Source organism: Procambarus clarkii, chromosome 32, assembly GCF_040958095.1.
Source record: "Procambarus clarkii isolate CNS0578487 chromosome 32, FALCON_Pclarkii_2.0, whole genome shotgun sequence".
NCBI classification, from domain to species: domain Eukaryota; kingdom Metazoa; phylum Arthropoda; class Malacostraca; order Decapoda; family Cambaridae; genus Procambarus; species Procambarus clarkii.
In genome coordinates, this window is record NC_091181.1 from 23,349,026 (window position 1) to 23,367,188 (window position 18,163).

At 44.0% G+C, this 18,163-nt stretch overlaps 1 protein-coding gene across 1 annotated transcript; it reads right to left on the minus strand.

Annotated features, from left to right (window-relative positions):
- Positions 1-14,349: 14,349 nt before the first annotated feature.
- On the minus strand, positions 14,350-14,703 carry LOC138370471 (uncharacterized). The gene has a single exon (XM_069334839.1). It carries the CDS (start codon positions 14,701-14,703, stop codon positions 14,350-14,352), a length of 354 nt encoding a protein of 117 aa, XP_069190940.1.
- Between the last annotated feature and the right edge of the window lie 3,460 nt (positions 14,704-18,163).

Here is an 18,163-nt window from a genome sequence, read left to right on the forward strand (position 1 = left end):
GTCAAGGACACGGGCCTGTAGTTCAGTGCCTCCTGTCTGTCACCCTTTTTTGTATATTAGGAGTACATTAGCTGTCTTCAATATTTCTGGTAGGTCTCCCGTCTCCAGTAACCTACTATACACTATGGAGAGTGGCATGCAAAGTCCCTCTGCACACTCTTTCAATGCTCATGGTGAGATCCAGCCAACAGCTTTTCTCACATCCAGGTCCAACAGGTGTCTCTTGACCTCATCTCTTGTAATTTCGAACCCTTCCAAGGCCACTTGGTTTTCTGCCCCCTCTCCTAGCGCAGTGACCTCACCTTATTCTATTGTGAAGACCTCCTGGAACCTCTTGTTGAATTTTTCACACACCTCTTTGTCATTCTCTGTATACCTATCCTCGCCTGTTCTAAGTTTCATTACCTGTTCTTTCACTGTTGTTTTCCTCCTGATGTGACTGTGGAGTAGCTTTGGTTCGGTCTTTGCTTTGCTTCTATATAATTTTCATAATTTTTCTCTGCTTCTCTTCTCACGCTAACATACTCATTCCTGGTTCTCTGGAATCTCTCTTTGCTTTCTGGTGTTTTGTTTTTTTGGAAGTTTCTCTTCTCCCGTTTGTTCAGTTCCTTTGCTTCCATACATGTCTTATTAAACCATGGATTCTTCTTATGCTTCTCGAATTTTTTTCCTTTTGGGCCGGGATGAACTTGTTTACTGCCTCCTGACACTTTTGGGTGACATAGTCCATCATGTCTTGTACAGATTTAGCTCTGAGGTCTGTGTCCCATGGTATATCCCTTAGGAAACTTCTCATCTCCTCATAATTTTCCTTTCGGTATGTTAGCCTTTTGTTTCCTAGTTCTTTTCGGGAGGTGATAAATCCTAGCTCTACCAGGTACTCAAAAATTAATACACTGTGATCACTCATTCCCGAGGGTGCTTCCAACTTAACTTCCCTTATATCCCAGTCATTTAGGGTAAATACCAGATCAAGCAAGGCTGGTTCATCTTCCCCTCTCATTCTTGTTGGTCCCTTGATGTGCTGGCTTAGAAAGTTTCTTGTTGCCACGTCCAGCAGCTTAGCTCTCCATGTATCGGGTCCTCCATGTGGGTCTCTGTTCTCCCAATCTATCTTCCCGTGGTTGAAATATCCCATGATTAGTAGTCCAGATCTATTCCTGCTAGCGACAGAAGCTGCTCTCTCTATTATGTTAATGGTGGCCATGTTGTTTCTATCATATTCCTGTACGGGTCTTCTGTCATTTGGTGGTGGGTTATATATGACTACGACTATAATTTTTTGTCCTTTTGTTGCTATGGTACCTGTTATGTAGTCACTGAAACCTTCACAGCCCTGAATAACCATCTCCTCAAAACCCCAGCCTTTTCTTACCAGAAGAGCTACACTACCACCTCCTCTTCCTTCTCTCTCTTTCCTCATAACAAAGTAGTCCTGTGTGAACACTGCATTTGTTATGGTTTTCGTTAGCTTTGTTTCTGTGAGTGCTTATGTCTGAGTTTTCTTCTAGTACCCATTGTCCAAGTTCATTTACTTTATTTGTAATCCCATCTATGTTAGTGTACATTGTCTTGAGACTCACTTTCTTTTGTCCCTTCTCATATCTCTTTCATAGTGAGCGTTCTGCCGATGGGGGAAGCTGTTCCATGGGTGTGAGGATTTGTGAGGTAGATAACAGGGTCTCAGAGGGTGTGGGGTGGGGGGTCAAGTGGAAGGGGGACAGGGAGTGCATGGGATGAAGAGGGAGGAAGAGTTGGCTGATCATTTGAGTGGGGACCGGGAGGGTTTTGGGTTATTATCTTGAGGTTATCTTGAGATGATTTCGGGGCTTTTTAGTGTCCCCGCGGCCCGGTCCTCGACCAGGCCTCCACCCCCAGGAAGCAGCCCGTGACAGCTGACTAACACCAAGGTACCTATTTTACTGCTAGGTAACAGGGGCATAGGGTGAAAGAAACTCTGCCCATTGTTTCTCGCCGGCGCCTGGGATCGAACCCAGGACCACAGGATCACAAGTCCAGCATGCTGTCCACTCGGCCGACCGGCTCCCTCCGACCGGGGTAGAGGGAATTCTGTGCAGAGGAGGGTTGTGGAGTTGCCCTACCCTCTAGGTGTTGTGGTGGTTAGGAGCCTGGTCGTGGGGATGTGTGGTGGTGATTGTGACAACCCTTGACCTCTTGGTATGGTTCCTCTGCTTTGGCAGTAATCAAAATATATAAATATGCAGCCTTGTCTACTACAAATGTCTAGGGGTAAAAAATTCAACTGCTTAATCCGCAAAGCAATATACTTTAAGTAAGGGTAACAAAGAAACATACAAACATATAAATGAAAATACAGGCAGCCAGAAATATTATTGCACCAGAAGGAAATAACACAATATTATATACGTACTGATCTCTATTTGAAAACGTAAATGAATAGATGGGTATGCAAATAATGGTCATACCAGACAATTAGCTATGTTACTAAACAATAACCAGGTACCAAAGACTTATCGCATAACATGTCCACCCCAGCCAGCTTCACCCACATGACTAACTTACGGCATGGTTGACCAGACCACACACTAGAAGTTGAAGGGACGACGACGTTTCGGTCCGTCCTGGACCATTCTCAAGTCGATTGTGATGAGGACAGGTAGGGGCAGGCAATAAATCTCGCTCCCTTGCTATCCTCTTCTTTTTCCTATTACTATCTCCTTCGGTAGTTATAATGGGAGCTGCCTCGTATGGGCCAATAGGCCTGCTGCAGTTCTCATTATTACTACTATCCCCTACACCTTACTTTCCTCCTCAGCTCTCTCTTGCCTATTTATTGCCTGCCCCTACCTGTCCTCATCACAATCGACTTGAGAATGGTCCAGGACGGACCGAAACGTCGTCGTCCCTTCAACTTCTAGTGTGTGGTCTGGTCAACATACTTCAGCCACGTTATTGTGACTCATCGCCTGCTTACGGCATGGTGTCTACAAGTTACCAGCTAAAAACCACATGAAATAAATCTCTAGATACTCTGCTATCAGAGAGTAATACTTAAGTACATAATTATAACTACACTAATATATAACTTATATAAAAGTATATAACACTTCTAAGGTGTAGGTCACTTCTAAGGTCTTCCACGGTCTCCTCCCACAGGAATGAACATGCAATAGCATTAACATAACATTACAGACAGGCACACTACAGCATGCTACATATAACTCAAACATATATAACAAATGAATGTACGGTTAATTGTAAATAACTGAGGAAAGAAATAATGAGCATGCAAGTTTATCATGAGAAATGTTAGAATCAAGCATATGAACTCATAACAGTGATGAAGGTTGTGTAGTGGTGGGGATGTGTTATGTTGGTGAAGGGTCTAGTTTTGGTGTGTGTGTGGTTGTTGTTACCGGCCTGGTAGTAGGGATGTGTGGTGGTGGTTAAGAGCCTGGGGGGTGGGTTATGTGGTGGTGGTGAAGGGCCTGGTGGTGGTGAAGGGCCTGTTAGTGGGATTTTGTGGTGGTGGTCACGTTCCTGTTGGTGGGGTTGTATGAAGGTGGTAAAGGGCCTGGTGGTGGTGGTGGTGAAGGGCCTTACGGTAGGGATGTGTGGTTGTGGTGCCTGCTAGAGCGATTGCGAGGTGTTGAAGGGCCAGTTGAAGGATGTGTTGTGGTGGTGAAGGGCCTGGTGGTGGGGATGTTTCGTGGTGTTGTGTGGTGGTGGGGATGTTTAGTGTTAGTGAAGGTCCTGGTGGAGTAGTGATGGGAATGGGTGGTGATGAAGGACCTTGTGGTGGGGTTGTGTGGTTGTGGTGAATGGCCTGTTGTTGGGGTTGTTTGGTGGTGGTGATGGGGTCTTGTGGTGGGAATGTGTGGTGATAATGAAGGGTATGGTGGTGAAGGGCCTGTTGGTCGGGTTGTGTGGTAGTGGTGGGGTTTTGTGGTGGTTAGGATGTGTGGTGGTGGAGATCGACGTGTTTTAGTGGTGAATAGCCTGGTGGAGGGGACGTATGTTGGTGGTGTGTGGTGGTGGTGGCGGTGATGTACTCACCTAGTTGTTCTCACCTAGTTGTGCTTGCGGGGGTTGAGCTTAGGCTCTATTGTCCCGCCTCTCAACTGTCAATCTACTGATGTACAGATTCCTGAGCTTCTCCAGCTCCATCATAGATACATTTCAAACTGTGTATGGAGTCAGCCTCCACCACAACATTTCCTAGTGCATTCCACACACTAACTACTCTGACTCTGATAAAGTTCTTTCTAAAGTCTCTGTGGCTCATTTGGGTACTCAGCTTCCACCTCTGTCCCCTTATGTGTGTACCACCCGTATTAAATAATCCACCCTTATCTACCCTGTCAATTACCCTGAGAATTTTGTATGTTGTGATCATGTGTCCCCGGGCTCCATCGAGCAACCACTATGTGTGGTGGTTGTAAAGGGCCTGGGGGTAGGGATGTGTGATGGTGGGGATGTACTCACCTAGTTGTACTTACCTAGTTCTGCTTGCGGGGGATGAGCTCTGGCTCTTTGGTCCCGCCTCTCAACCGTCAATCTACTGATGTACAGATTCCTGAGCCTACTGGCCACTATCATATCTACATTTGAAACCGTGTATGGAGTCAGCCTCCAGTACATCACTGCCTAATGCATTCCACTTGTTAACTACTCTGACACTTAAAAAGTTCTTTCTAACGTTCCTGTGGCTCATTTGGGTACTCAGTTTCCACCTGTGTCCCCTTGTTTGCGTACAACCCGTGTTAAAAAGTGTTTCCTTATCTACCCTGTCATTTCCTCTGAGAATTTTGTAGGTAGTGATTATGTCTCCTCTTACTCTTATGTCTTCCAGTGTCGTGAGGTGCATTTTACGCAGCCTTTTCTCGTAACTCATGCCTCTTAGTTCTGGGACTAGCCTAGTGGTATACCTCTAAACTTTTTCCAGCTTCGTCTTGTGCTTGACAAGGTGCGGGCTCCATGCTGGGGCCGCATACTCCAGGATTGGTCTTACATATGCTGTGTACAAGGTTCTGAATAATTCCTTACTCAGATTCCTGAAGGCTATTCTGATGTTAGCCAGCCTCGCGTATGTCTCACATGTAATTCTGTTTATGTGGGCTTCAGGAGACAGGTTTGGTGTGATGTGATATCTTTTTCTCTGTCCGTTTCATGAAGTACTTCATTTCCCATTCGGTATCCTGTGTCTGGCCTCCTGTGTCCACCGCCTAGTTTCATGACATTTACTCAGGTTGAATTTTAGTAGCCATTTGTTGGACCATTCATTCAGTCTGTCTAGGTCATCTTGTAGCCTCCTACTATCATCCTCTGTTTTAATCCTCCTCATAATTTTTGCATCATTAACAAACAATGAGAGGAACGCTTCTATACCCTCTGGGATATAATTTACATATATCAGAAACAGTATAGGTCCAAGCCCCTGCGGGACTCCTCTGGTGACGTCTCGCCAATGTGAGGCCTCACCCCTCACACTGACTCGCTGTCTTCTGTTGCTTAGTGTCTCCTTTATCCAATAGAATACCTTCCCTCTCACTCCTGCCTGCATTTCCAGCGTTTTCACTAGCCTCTTGTGTGGTACTGTGACAAAGGCTTTCTGGCAATCCAAAAATATACAGTCTGCCCACCTCACTCTTTCTTACCTGATTTTTGTTACCTGGTCATAGAATTCAATTAATCTTGTGAGGCAGGACTTCCCATCCCTGAACCTATGTTGATGATGTGTTACAAAGTTCTTTCACTCCAGATGTTCCACAAGCTTTTTTCGCACAATCTTCTCCTTCAGCTTGCATGGTATGCAGGTTAGGGACACTGGCCTGTAGTTTAGTGCCTCTTGTCTATTCCCTTTGTATATCAGGACTACATTAGCAGTCTTCCAAATTTTTGGCAATTCCCCTGTTACCAGTGATTTGTTATACATTATGGAGAGTGGCAAGCACAGTGCTTCTGCTCCTTCCTTTAGTATCCACGGGGGAGATTCCATCCGGGCCATTAGCCGTTGTCACATCCAATTCTAGCAAGAGCTTCCTTACATCCCCACTGGTAATTTTAAACTCTTCTAGTGGTTCCTGATTAACTATTCCCTCTCTTATTTCTGGAATTTCCCCTTGTTTTAATGTGAAGACCTCCTGGAATTTCTTATTCAGTTCCTCGCACACTTCCTTGTTGTTTGTTGTGAATCTCTCTGCCTCTATGTTAAATTTCATTACCTGTTCCTTTACTGTTATTTTCTCCTGATGTGACTATGCAGCAATTTATGTTGAGTCTTTGCCTCGCTTGTGATATCATTTTCGTATTGCCCTTCTGCCTCTCTTCTCAACCTGACATACTCATTCCTGGCATTCTGGTATCTTTCTATGCTCACGCATGTCCTGTTATTTCTATAGGCTCTCCACGCTCTTTTACTTTGCTGTATAACTAACCTACATCTCTGGTTAAACCATGGGTTTCTCATCTGCATTTTGTTGTTTTCCTTTTGGACCGGGACAAACTTGTTTGCTGCCTCCTTACACTTCTGCGTGATGTAGTCCATCATGTTTTGTGCCGTCTTTCCTCTGAGCTCTGTTTCCCATGCTATATCTGTTAGGAATTTCCTAATCCTCCTCCTTTCGTAATGTCAGCCTTTTGTTTCAGTTCCCCTCCTCGAGTTCCTTAACCCTTCTTCGACCAGATACTCAAACGTCAGTACACTGTGGTCGATCATTCCTACTGGGGCCTTGAAACCGATTTCCCTTATATCGGAGTCATTCAGTGAAGACTCGGTCCAGTCTCTCTAGGTCAACGTTTCCTCTCATTCATGTCGGTCCCTGACATGTTGCCTTAAAACGTTTTTTGTCCCCACCTCCAATAGTCTAGCTTTCCATGTATCCTCACCTCCATGCGGTTCCTTGTTCACCCAATCTACCCTTCCGTGACTGAAGTCTCCCATGATGAGCAGATGAGATCTGTTTCTACAGGCAGCAGCGGCTGCCCCCTCAATTATCGTGTTAACTGCCATGTTGTTCTTGTTGTCATATTCTTGCCTCGGTCTTATGTCGTTTGGTGGAGGGTTATATATCACTGCTACTACTACTCTTGGTCCTCCCACCATCATGGTGCATGTTATGTAGTCTCTGAATCCCTTGCAACCCTCTATTCCTTTTTCATTAGTAGGGTCACTCCGCATCCTCCCCTTCCTTTCTTCTCTTTCTTTATTGCAGTGTAGTCCTGGGGAAACACCACATTCATTATGATTCCTGAGAGTTTTGTTTCTGTGAGTCCAATTACATCAGGGTAATTTCCCTTAATTCACTTGCCTTGCTTGTAATCCCATCTATGTTCGAGTACATAACCTTGAAACTGACTCTCTTCTGTCCTTCCTCAGTTTATGTCAATTCCCCTGAAGCAGGGAAACAGGGAGGGTCCGAGATGGGAGGGCCTAGGAAGGAGGACCTGCAGGATCTGTGGCGTGAGAGGGCTGGGAGAATCTGGTATGGGTAGAGTGGTGGAGGAGGGAGGGCTTGGAGGAAGAGAAGAGAAGGCTTGGCGGGTGGGGGAGAGGGGGAGGGTAAGGGGGTGACGAAGAAGGGAGGGCTTAGGGAAATGTGGTGGTGGGTTTGTGTTTTGGTGGTGAAGCGACTGGTGGTGGAGTTGTGTGGTGGTGGTGAAGGGCCTTGTGGTTGGGATGTGTGGTGGTGGGGATGTTTTGTAGTGGTGAAAGGTGTGGTGGTGGGGTTGTATGGTCGTGGGGTTGTGTGGTGGTGGTGAAAGACCTTTTACTTCACCATTGTTTCATAGTGGGAATGTGTGGTGATGGTGAAGAGCCTGGTGATGGGGTTGTGTAGTGGAGTTGAAGAACATTGTCGTGGTGGGGATGTTTTGTGGTGGTGAAAGGCCTGGTGGTAGGGTTATGTGGTGGTGGGGAGGTTTTGTGATGGTGAAAGGCCTGGTGGTGGTGTTGTGTGGTGATAGGAATGTGTTATGGTAGTGATGGACCTGGTGGTTGGGTTGTGTGGTGGTGGTGAAGGGCCTGGTTGTGGGGCTGTGTGGTGGTGGTGAAGGACCTGGTGTTGGGGTTGTGTTGTGGTAGGAATAAGGTAATGGTGAAGAGAATGGTAGTGGAGATGTGTGGTGGTTGTGAAGGGCCTCGTTGTGGGAAGGTGTTATGGTGATGAAGGGCCTGTTGGCGGGGCTGTTTGGCTGTGGAGGGGGTTGTGTGGTGGGGTTGAATGGCTGGTGGTGGGTATGTGTGGTGGTAATTAAAAGACCTAGTGGTGGGGATGTGCTGTGGTGGTGGAGGGCCTAGCAGTGGGGGTTGTGTAGTCATGGGGTTTTATGGTGGTATGGTTGAATGGTGGTGGGGATGTGTGGTGGTGGTGCATGATCTTTTGGTGGAGTTGTGTTGTGTTGTTGTAGTGAAGGGCCAGGTGTTGCAGGGGGGGGTTGTGTGGTGGTCTTGAAGGGCCTGGTGGTGGTGAAGGGCTTGGTGATTGGGGTGGTGTTGAGGTGGTAAGGGGTCTAGTAGTGGGGTTGTGAAGTTAGGTGAAGGGCAAGGTGGTGGGGATATGTGGGGGGAGGTGAAGGGCCTGTTGGGGCGGTGTTGTGGTGGTGTGGATGTGTGGTTGTGGTGAAGGGCCTGGTGATGGAATGTGTGGTTGTGGTGAAGGGCCTGGTGATGGGGATGTATGGTTGTGGTGAAGGGCCTGGTGATGGGGATGTGTGGTTGTGGTGAAGGGCCTGGTGATGGAAAATATGTGGTGGTGGTGAAGGGCCTGGAGTTGGAGATGTGTGGTGGTGATGAAGGGCCTATTGGTGGGGATGTGGGGTTGTGGTGAAGGGCCTGGTGGTCGTGATGTGTGTTTGTGGTGAAGTACCTGGTAGCTGGGATGTGTGGTTGCGGTAAAGGGCCTATTGGAAGGGTTGTGTGGTGGTGGTGGTGAAGTGCATGGTGATAAGTATGTGTAGTGGAGGTTTAGGGCCTGTTGATGGACCTATTGGGGGTGTTGTGTTATGGGGGTGAAGGACTTTGTGTTTGGATTGTACTCACCTAATTGTACTCACCTAATTGTGCTTGTGGGGGTTGAGCTCTGGCTCTTTGGTCCCGCCTCTCAACCATCAATCAACAGGTGAGATTTTGTGTTGGTGGTGAAGGGCCTGTTGGTTAGGATGTGGGTTGGTGGTGAAGGGCCTAGTTGTAACATTGGATTAAACTGTAACCCCTTGATAAGCCTGATATATTGAAACACTAGGTAACACCGGGTAACAATCATAGCACTGTTAAAATGTTATAAGTAATATGAGCTGAAATGTTGAGTACCACTGATGATTTACACCCTGAACCAATAGTACCTTTCCAAGGAAATGCTAACAGAGGAAAACTTAACTAACGCTTCCGCCATCCTGTCTTACTGAGAATAATTCATATATAGCAATGAGACAGGAAACATTACTGAAGTGGGAGAGTTCTCGTATTGATGTAATTACCTACTTTCCGTATGTTAACAATCTGAACCCAGAGGATTGGTAGACTTAATATCTCTGATGACGAATCCACACAGAAGAAGACAGGCGAGTGACACATACAGATTGCAAATTTAACAAGAGTTTATTTAGGTAAGATAAATTATATTAATAAAAACCCTAAGTCCCTATACTAACACTAGCAAATGTTAAATTAATTTTGACATGGAATAATAATATCAGAGATCACACACACTACCTTCTGAATACTGCCATCTGACCCAGGGAGGTTCACTGTCTCTGCCTATGGCCGCGTGGTGACTTGCGGTCCACTCTGTTCCCCTAACACCCAGCACTCTGAATTTTTATCCCCCCCCCCCCACAAGTGGTATTTATACACCAAAACTACACCAACTGATGTCAGCTGGTTGTTTTTCTGTTGGTTCAACTACAAAGGGAATAGTTTGTTAGGGTAGTCTGCTAACACTCACCTTCCAAGAGTTTTCATTAAAACTTGTTTGACTTGTGTTTATCAGGGCTGATCTCGTAACTAAAAGGGGTGACGGACTACTACTTCACATGTTTAGACACTAGACTCATAACAAATGGTGAGGCAGTTGACCGCCAGACAACAACTGGGTGTATGTCAGTTATGCCTGGTTTTGTCTTATTCTAACTTGTCAACAATACAACCCCATACAGTATTTATGAAACAGTATGTCAGTGCATTAATTAAAAGAACTAATCTAACTAAATTAGTATAATCCAAAGTATATCATACAGGTTCATTTCAAAATGAAAGATAGACAAGAGTACATTGAAAGTAACAATAGAACATTAAAAAGATCTGCTTGCAAAAATTCAAAGTAATGATACAATCATAATTGATACTACCCTGAGGAACATGGCATGATAACAAAGTACACCATGTGTAAAAATTACATTCCGACTGCATATTAGGCAGTCCAGCAAGTCTTCCCCAGAAGGCTGGAAGAATAAAAATAGAAAAAAAATCTAAAAGCTAACATGATATATAAAAACATAATAGTCCTAATTTAACAGTAAAGTACAACTAACTAAAAATAATAAAATGTATAAATTGAAGTGGGACATACTCAATCATCTGCCGGGTACTGCATGACCCATACTCGTGCTATAATTCATAGTATTATAAACATGGTAGAATATATAAAAAATAATTGATAAGAGAGAACATTTAAACTAAAAATGTAAGCACGAACAATACTTGTGAGCCATTCCATCTATGCCACATTATAATACCTGGGTCATCTCCATTCACTCTGCAAATACTGACAGTAAGACCTGTCACATAAGGGAAAATTCCTTAAACTTTCTTAATATCTTGATACATAAAGACAGACAATAAAAATAGATGTACCCATACAGTGGTACAAAATGGAGCTTCTGGACCCACTCACCAGGAACAAATCTACTACATTAAAATATGAATGAAACAAAATAATAATAAAATTCTAGATAAATTTTGTTAGTAGACACAAGTCTACTAGCTATGATCAGGTCGAGGGAATTTCCCTTGTATTGTTTACTAGGCACTTTTCTAGACTTTTACAATCATTATGTCCTAGATACTCCCTAAAATGCTCAAGATATTTACTTATTAAATGTCTAGAAACCACTTTTCTATATATATAGTTATTTACGTCCCCCATAGTTGTTTTAATGACTCAACCAATTAGAAATATTCATTAGACACCTTAAAATAAAGTATTTTCTCTTAAGCAGCATTTATGAACCTTTCCACTAATTGTTTATGTTGATATACGCATTTTCTATCACGTATCCTGTGTACTCTTGTGTGGTGACCTTATGATGGTGACTGGTCCAGCGTCTGCCCGTCGATAATACCTACATATCCCCTGGAATGTTCTTGGAACAGCTCCGGTGTACTTCTGGTGACAGAGTGAGTCTGTTGGTGACAGAGACTTCTCGCCAACCAGCCCAACCGCTCGAATTAGGTGGTAGGGAGAGCATCGGTGAGTGACAGCGGTCAGGAACTTGGCCACAGGTGAACGGTGTTGGGGGAGGTGCGTGCAAGCACATCTCACAACCAGGTGCTTGAGAACCGAGGTCGATGAGTGACGGCTGCCACAGAGTACGAGTCTTGACAGCAGGACAGAGAGGGTGACGTCAACGATGTCTTGCATAAGAAGTAAGCAGGTATAGGTGTTGAGGCGTGGCGGCAGACCAAGTGGATCCCGACTTCAGCTCCTGGGCCCCATCATTGAACAGGCGTTGTTTGAAGTACCAAGCCGGTACGCCTTATCGCGCATGCCCTAATGTGCTTGACCTTTGGCCGATGGTGCAAAACGTGCACCCTATTGGCGAGTGAAGCACACTCTGTAGTGATGTGCCGTTGAAAAGTGACCACCTCGTTGCTCATCTTGTTGGAATCAGTGAAGTGGCCTCCACAAAGTCGAGGGGGAACTGGTAGGTTACTGCTGCCGGCTTACCTGCTTCGTTGACCTCTTGCCTCCACTTCCGGTGTTCCTCCATAGTCTGTGATGCAGGCGGGTGGGTGCATCTGATGACGACTGCAAGACAGCAGCCCACCATACTGATTGATATGTTAACATCTGTTCTTTGCTGGCGGGAACTCTGGTCCAGACCTCGTTTGTGGGGAGATGTCGGTCGGGTGATTGGTGTTACTATAACCCTCCCAGGTAACTAATTGGTGGGGTTACAGGGATTTGGGGGAGGGGTGGGATGTAACGTAACCCTCTCTCCATTATACCGAAGAGGTGACTGGGATCATGCCACTAGCCTCAATGTTGGTTCACGAGTAGCTGGGACCGTGGACGGGTCGGTGTGGACAATCAGACCTGGGGAAGACAGAAATGCCCTCCGACTGGTGGAAGCATGGACTCTTCCCTAGGCGTTGGTAAAAGAATACAGCCCAAGGGCAGGTAAGGCATACTCTGTGAATACAATCCATTCAAAGTTCCAAACCATTTGCCAGTTATAAAATAATGAAAACTACTAGGGAACGAGACAGCTAGTTACCGAAACTTCCCCTGCCTCGTCGTTGACCTCGTTAATATGGGGTGACAAGGCTGACTCTGAGTACTAATGTAAGTTGACAGAAGATCTTCCTTTCCCCTGCTGGGCAACCTCGGATGTATCGTTCCCTTCAGTAGGATCTGGAATGGGAATTACTGAAGGCAGTTCGAGTTCCTCCCTGGCAATATAACTCTTCAATTTGTTGACATGAATAATTGTTTGACCCTGGTCATCAAAGATTCCCTCTGATCAGAAAAATAACTGAGCTAAGCTTCTTAATTACTCTATACAGTCCATGCCATCGAGGTGCTAACTTCCTACTTTGATTGGCAGGCGCCTTTTTATTTAACCTCATTACTAAACTTCACTCTTTAAGTGTCAATGGCTGAACCTTCTTATCATAGTAGTGTGCATAAAGGCTCAGTGCTGTCTTAGACGCCTCAGCTGCAATCCTCCAAGCATTTCTCCTTTTGGAGAGGATTTCCGAAGGATAATCCTCACCATACACAACCTCGCACCTTTAAAGCAGACCTGAAGAGAAATTACATGAGTTCCCTGTGAAAAGCAGCGATGGCTGTGTATTAAATTATTATTAACAGTATTCAAGGCTAGTTGTACATACGAAAGTTGTTCGTCCCAGATGGCAGCGTCTTTCTCTACAAGAATTGCTAGCATGTCCTTAATGGTATGATTGGTTCTTTCAGTCATACCGTTTGCTTACGGATGGTAAGCTGTCGTAAGGGCTGTGGTGGCCTCTAAAATTGTACAAACTTCTTCAAAAATGTTACCCACGAGTTCTTGACCTCGGTCAGACACTAACATTTTAGGTGGCCTAAACACAGTGACAACACTACTTAAGAAAGCGTCTGCAAAGGTCTGCGAGTCCTTTGGAGAAAGAGCAACCCAGGAGCAACCCAACCACACGTAGCGATTGATTGATTGATAAAGATTAAGCCACCCAAAAGATGGCACGGGCATGAATAGCCCGAAACGTGACGATTACCTGAATGACTATTATATACATAAATCAAATCGGCTTCCACACGATCTAAAGGCTCATAAGTTTCAGGAAATTCCTGTACATTAGGGATACCTTTCCTTCTTTGACAGTTGGGACATGATTTAACATTCCTGATGATGTAAGATATACTAGGGGAAAAAATGACTTTGCTCTTATATAGGTTTTATAAACACAAGAGTGACCAACGATCTTAGACGCATATGCAAGTAACAAGGCTGATTATCTTAATGCGTCGGGGATGACTAACCGGTAAACTGCACGATTTTTCATGTTGCTAACATAATACAGGACTACATCTTTAAGTTCAAAGTCGTTCATAGGAGAGTTACCTGTCTTCGAAGTGTATTTACCACCTTCCAAATATTAAATTATTTCCTTCCATCACTGTTCTTTCATTTCTAATTCTTTTATTTTATCCCTCGCAGTAGTTTCAATGCTGACATTTAAGTTAACTGACGCGACGTTCCTACTCAACGTGCCTGGCACAACGTGAGACGGACCAGGTTTATAAAAGATCTGAAATAAGTGAGCCGACAGTTCATGAGACCAGCGTGACATCCGGGGACACCTTGTTTTCTTTTTTGAATATGTGTGTGAGAGCTCTGTGATCTGTGAAAATAACAAAAATGACGTTGGAATAGATGGGGCTCAAAATAACAAACGCTTTCAACCACGGTAAGCACTTCCTTGTCTGTTGCTGAGTATCGAACCTCTGGTCCCTTTAATTTTCTACTGAAATTCGCGACAGGGTGAGGAAGGTTCTCAGAATACCGCTGCAATAAGCAGCCGCCTGTGACGATTCCACTAACATCTGTATACACCTCTCAATCCTTATCAACGATGATTAAGCATAGCTAGTACCGGAGTGATAATTTATTTTTAGGTTTAGTGTAAGCTTCATTATGTTCCAGGTTCCACACAAATTTAGCATTCTTCTTTGTAAGGTAAGTCAAGGGAGCTTGATGTACTGGCAAAATCCTCAATATGACAGCGGAAGTATCCGGTTTCCCCAAGAAACCTGCGTACATTCTTTGCTGACCTGACCTGGGCATCTCAGCTATGGCACGGCATGAGTCCAGGTCAGGTCGCATGTTATCTGTGCTCTTCTGGAACCCCAGAAATTCAATGCCAGGGGTGCCTTTCTGAACACTTAATTCTAAATCTGGCTTGTCTAACAATGAAAGTTTCAAAGTCCCGGAGGTGCTCATCAAACGACCTAGAGTAGATGATTATGTCATCCAGGTTAGCTAAGGAATACCTACCCACACAACCTGGTGGTTGGGTTGTGTGTGTGTGTGGGGGGGAGGGGGGTCTATGTGTCTTGATTTTTGTCTGTGGAACAGCGTCAGCCGGTCTATGTGTCGTGATTTTCTTCCATGAAACAGCGACAGCCGGTCTATGTGCAGTGGTTTTTTCCGTTAAACAGCGACGCACGGTCTTAGTGTCGGGAAATTTTTTCCATTGGAATGCAAAGGTTTCCCTCCTAGGTCCGGTCATTTCGCTCAAGGGGGACTAGAAATCCGTTTTCCGTGTGGGTCAATTTTCAATACCCCAGCAAGTGATTGCTGGCCTTCTAGTCTCTTCAAATTTCATTCAATGGGATTAAAAGGCCGGCACCCGTCTGGTCTGTTTTCGTTACCTAAGCTATCAGCAGAGGTGCATTCATCTTCCCACATTAAGCCATTTTCCTTAATGACGTATTTCCATACTGTTTCCCATTTTCAAAGATCACTTTCTAGCTAAGATTGCATATTGAACATAAGAAATGAAATTGCAGAAGGCATTTTGCAGGATCTCCCATTTACTTCCAATCTTTGTTAACCAAAACATCATCTGCCACTATTAGATGAACTGCGGTAGGTCTATTCCCTATTAAATTAATACCCGCCTTCATCTATATTTATACACTTCAATCATGACACTCCATTAATATTTAGAAGGATCTATTTGTCGCCCTTATTTATCTGGAAGCTCTATATGTATAGTATCCAGCCAAGGATCGTTTATCGAGCATAAAAATGGATGAAATCCACTATCTCCCATTCGTATGAAACAAGAGGGGGGGGGGGCAACACAAAGCATGAACAAACAGGTTCACTTACGTCCGCATTCAACCCTGTTACTGAGCCAGTATTTACCCAGGACTTTTCCTAAATCTAAACTTATCCAATTTATACCAATTCTTTCGTTTTCTGTCTTGTGTTGATGTTTTTAATATCCTATTAATATCTTCTTTGTTATGTCCATTCCTCCACTTGTACATCTCGATCATGTCACCCCCCCATCCCTAATGCTTCACCTTTCTAGAGAATGATATTTAAGCTTTGTCAATCTTTCTTCATATGACAGGTTTCTAATTTCGGGGAATAATTTTGACACCGTGTATCGGAACACTACTGAACCTCCTGTTGGACTCTCCAAAGACATGCAAATATGTGTTATTATATAATTTTTTAATAATCAAGCTACACCTGCACTCAGACATTTTTATTTATTACTCCCACACTGCCAATCCCGCATATGCCTCATTAACGCTCAAAAATACCTCACTGTAGCATAACCCAATCTATACCCAATTAAAGTACTCATTCAGAATACATACATATATGAATGAGGTTGGGGTAGATATAAATAGGAGCTGCCTCGTATGGGTAAAATAGGCCTTCTGCAGTTACCTTCATTCTTTTGTTCATATGTTCCTAATACCCACGCCACCAGCTTTAAGACGTATAGTTCCAACAATTGGAACCGTTGATAATAATAATAATAATAATCTAAATAAATAAAAATGTAAATGTTCGTTCGTTCAAAATCGCTAATCTCTGAAAGTTTTTCACCGATTGCTTGGAAATTTTGACACAACGTTCCATTCTCATCCGAGCGAGTTTTTATATACATACAAGATAGATGTCACGTATGTGACGGGAAAAAACATGTATATTTTTTAAACTTTTTTTTCAAGTTTTTTCATGTGAGGGAAATCTTCGAAACATCTTTACCGATTGCTTTGAAATTTTGACACGACGTTGCATTCGAATAGGCGCGAGTTTTTATATACCTACTATATACATGCCTCACCTGTGATAGGAAAAAACACTGTTTCTTAAAAACAGTGCAATCTGTGGATGTAAGTGCAACACACTCTGTAATCTCCGAAAGTTCTTCACCGATTGCTTTGAAATTTTGACACAACGTTCCATTCGAATACGTGTGTTTTTATATATCTACTATATATATGCCACACCTATGACAGGTAATTTTTTTTTTAAACAGCGCAATCTGTTGCATGTAAGAGCAACATATGCTATAGTAAATATGTTTTGATTCCATTTCAATGTTTCCGATTGCATTAATAAATAGAATTTTCATAGATTTACATTTTTTTATTTTGATTTAATTATTTTGTGGCTTTGCATTGGAATTGAGCTGTGTTGTTTACCGTACTGTTCATTTCGTAAGTATAAGTATACATGCTACACATTATGACAGGTAAAAACATTCATTTTGTGAGAAACAACGCCATCTGTTGCACGTAAGAGCAATACACACAATACTAAATATGTTGCAATTCCATTTCAATGTTTCCGATTGCATTGACAAATTGAATTTTCATTGATTTTGAATTATTTTCATTTTGATTTAATTATTTTGTGTAACATTGTGTTGGAATTGAGCTGTGTTGTTTACCATTTTGTTCTGTTCATTTCGTGAGTAAAGTTGATTTTTTTTTTATTTTTTTTTTTTATTTCTTATTTTTACTGTTTTCCTTATATTTCAGTGATGGAACATCAGATCATTTGATATTCCAAATTTTCTGATGTGAACATCAGATCATTTGGGGAATGCATTGAACGAGGGAGTGGGGAATGGTGAGGAGGACGAGGGGGCAAGAAGTAGCGGATATTGGGAGGACGAGGGGACGGAAGTGGAGGATAGTGGGGAGGACGAGGGGACGGAAGTGGAGGATAGTGGGGAGGACGAGGGGACGGAAGTGGAGGATAGTGGGGAGGACGAGGGGACGGAAGTGGAGGATAGTGGGGAGGACGAGGGGGACATTATTCACATCGTCACATTTTTCATCACGTGTTAATTTTCATAATTTACACACACACACACACACACACACACACACACACACACACACACACACACACACACACACACACACACACACACACACACACACACACGATATACTTCAGGAGTCAGAGAGAGAGAAAGACCTGGGGGTTGATATCATGCCAGACCTGTCTCCTGCAGCTCATATCAAGAGGATAACATCAGCGGCATATGCTAGGCTGCCCAACATAAGAACGGCATTCAGAAACTTGTGTAAGGAATCATTCAGAACATTATATACCACATATGTCAGACCAATCCTGGAGTATGCAGCCCCAGCATGGAGTCCATATCTAGTCAAGCATAATTCGATTAGTCTTTCGCCCCTATACCCAGCTCTGACGATCGATTTGCACGTCAGAATTGCTACGGACCTCCAGGGGAGGGCTTAATGGTGGGGTGGACGAGGGAACGAGGGAGTTGGGGATGGTGGGGACAAGGGAACAGGGGAATGGAGAATGGTGGGGAGGACAAGGGGACAGGGGAGTGGGGGATGGTGGGGAACAGCTGAGGAGGGAATGGTAGGCATGACGAGGGGACGGGAGAGTG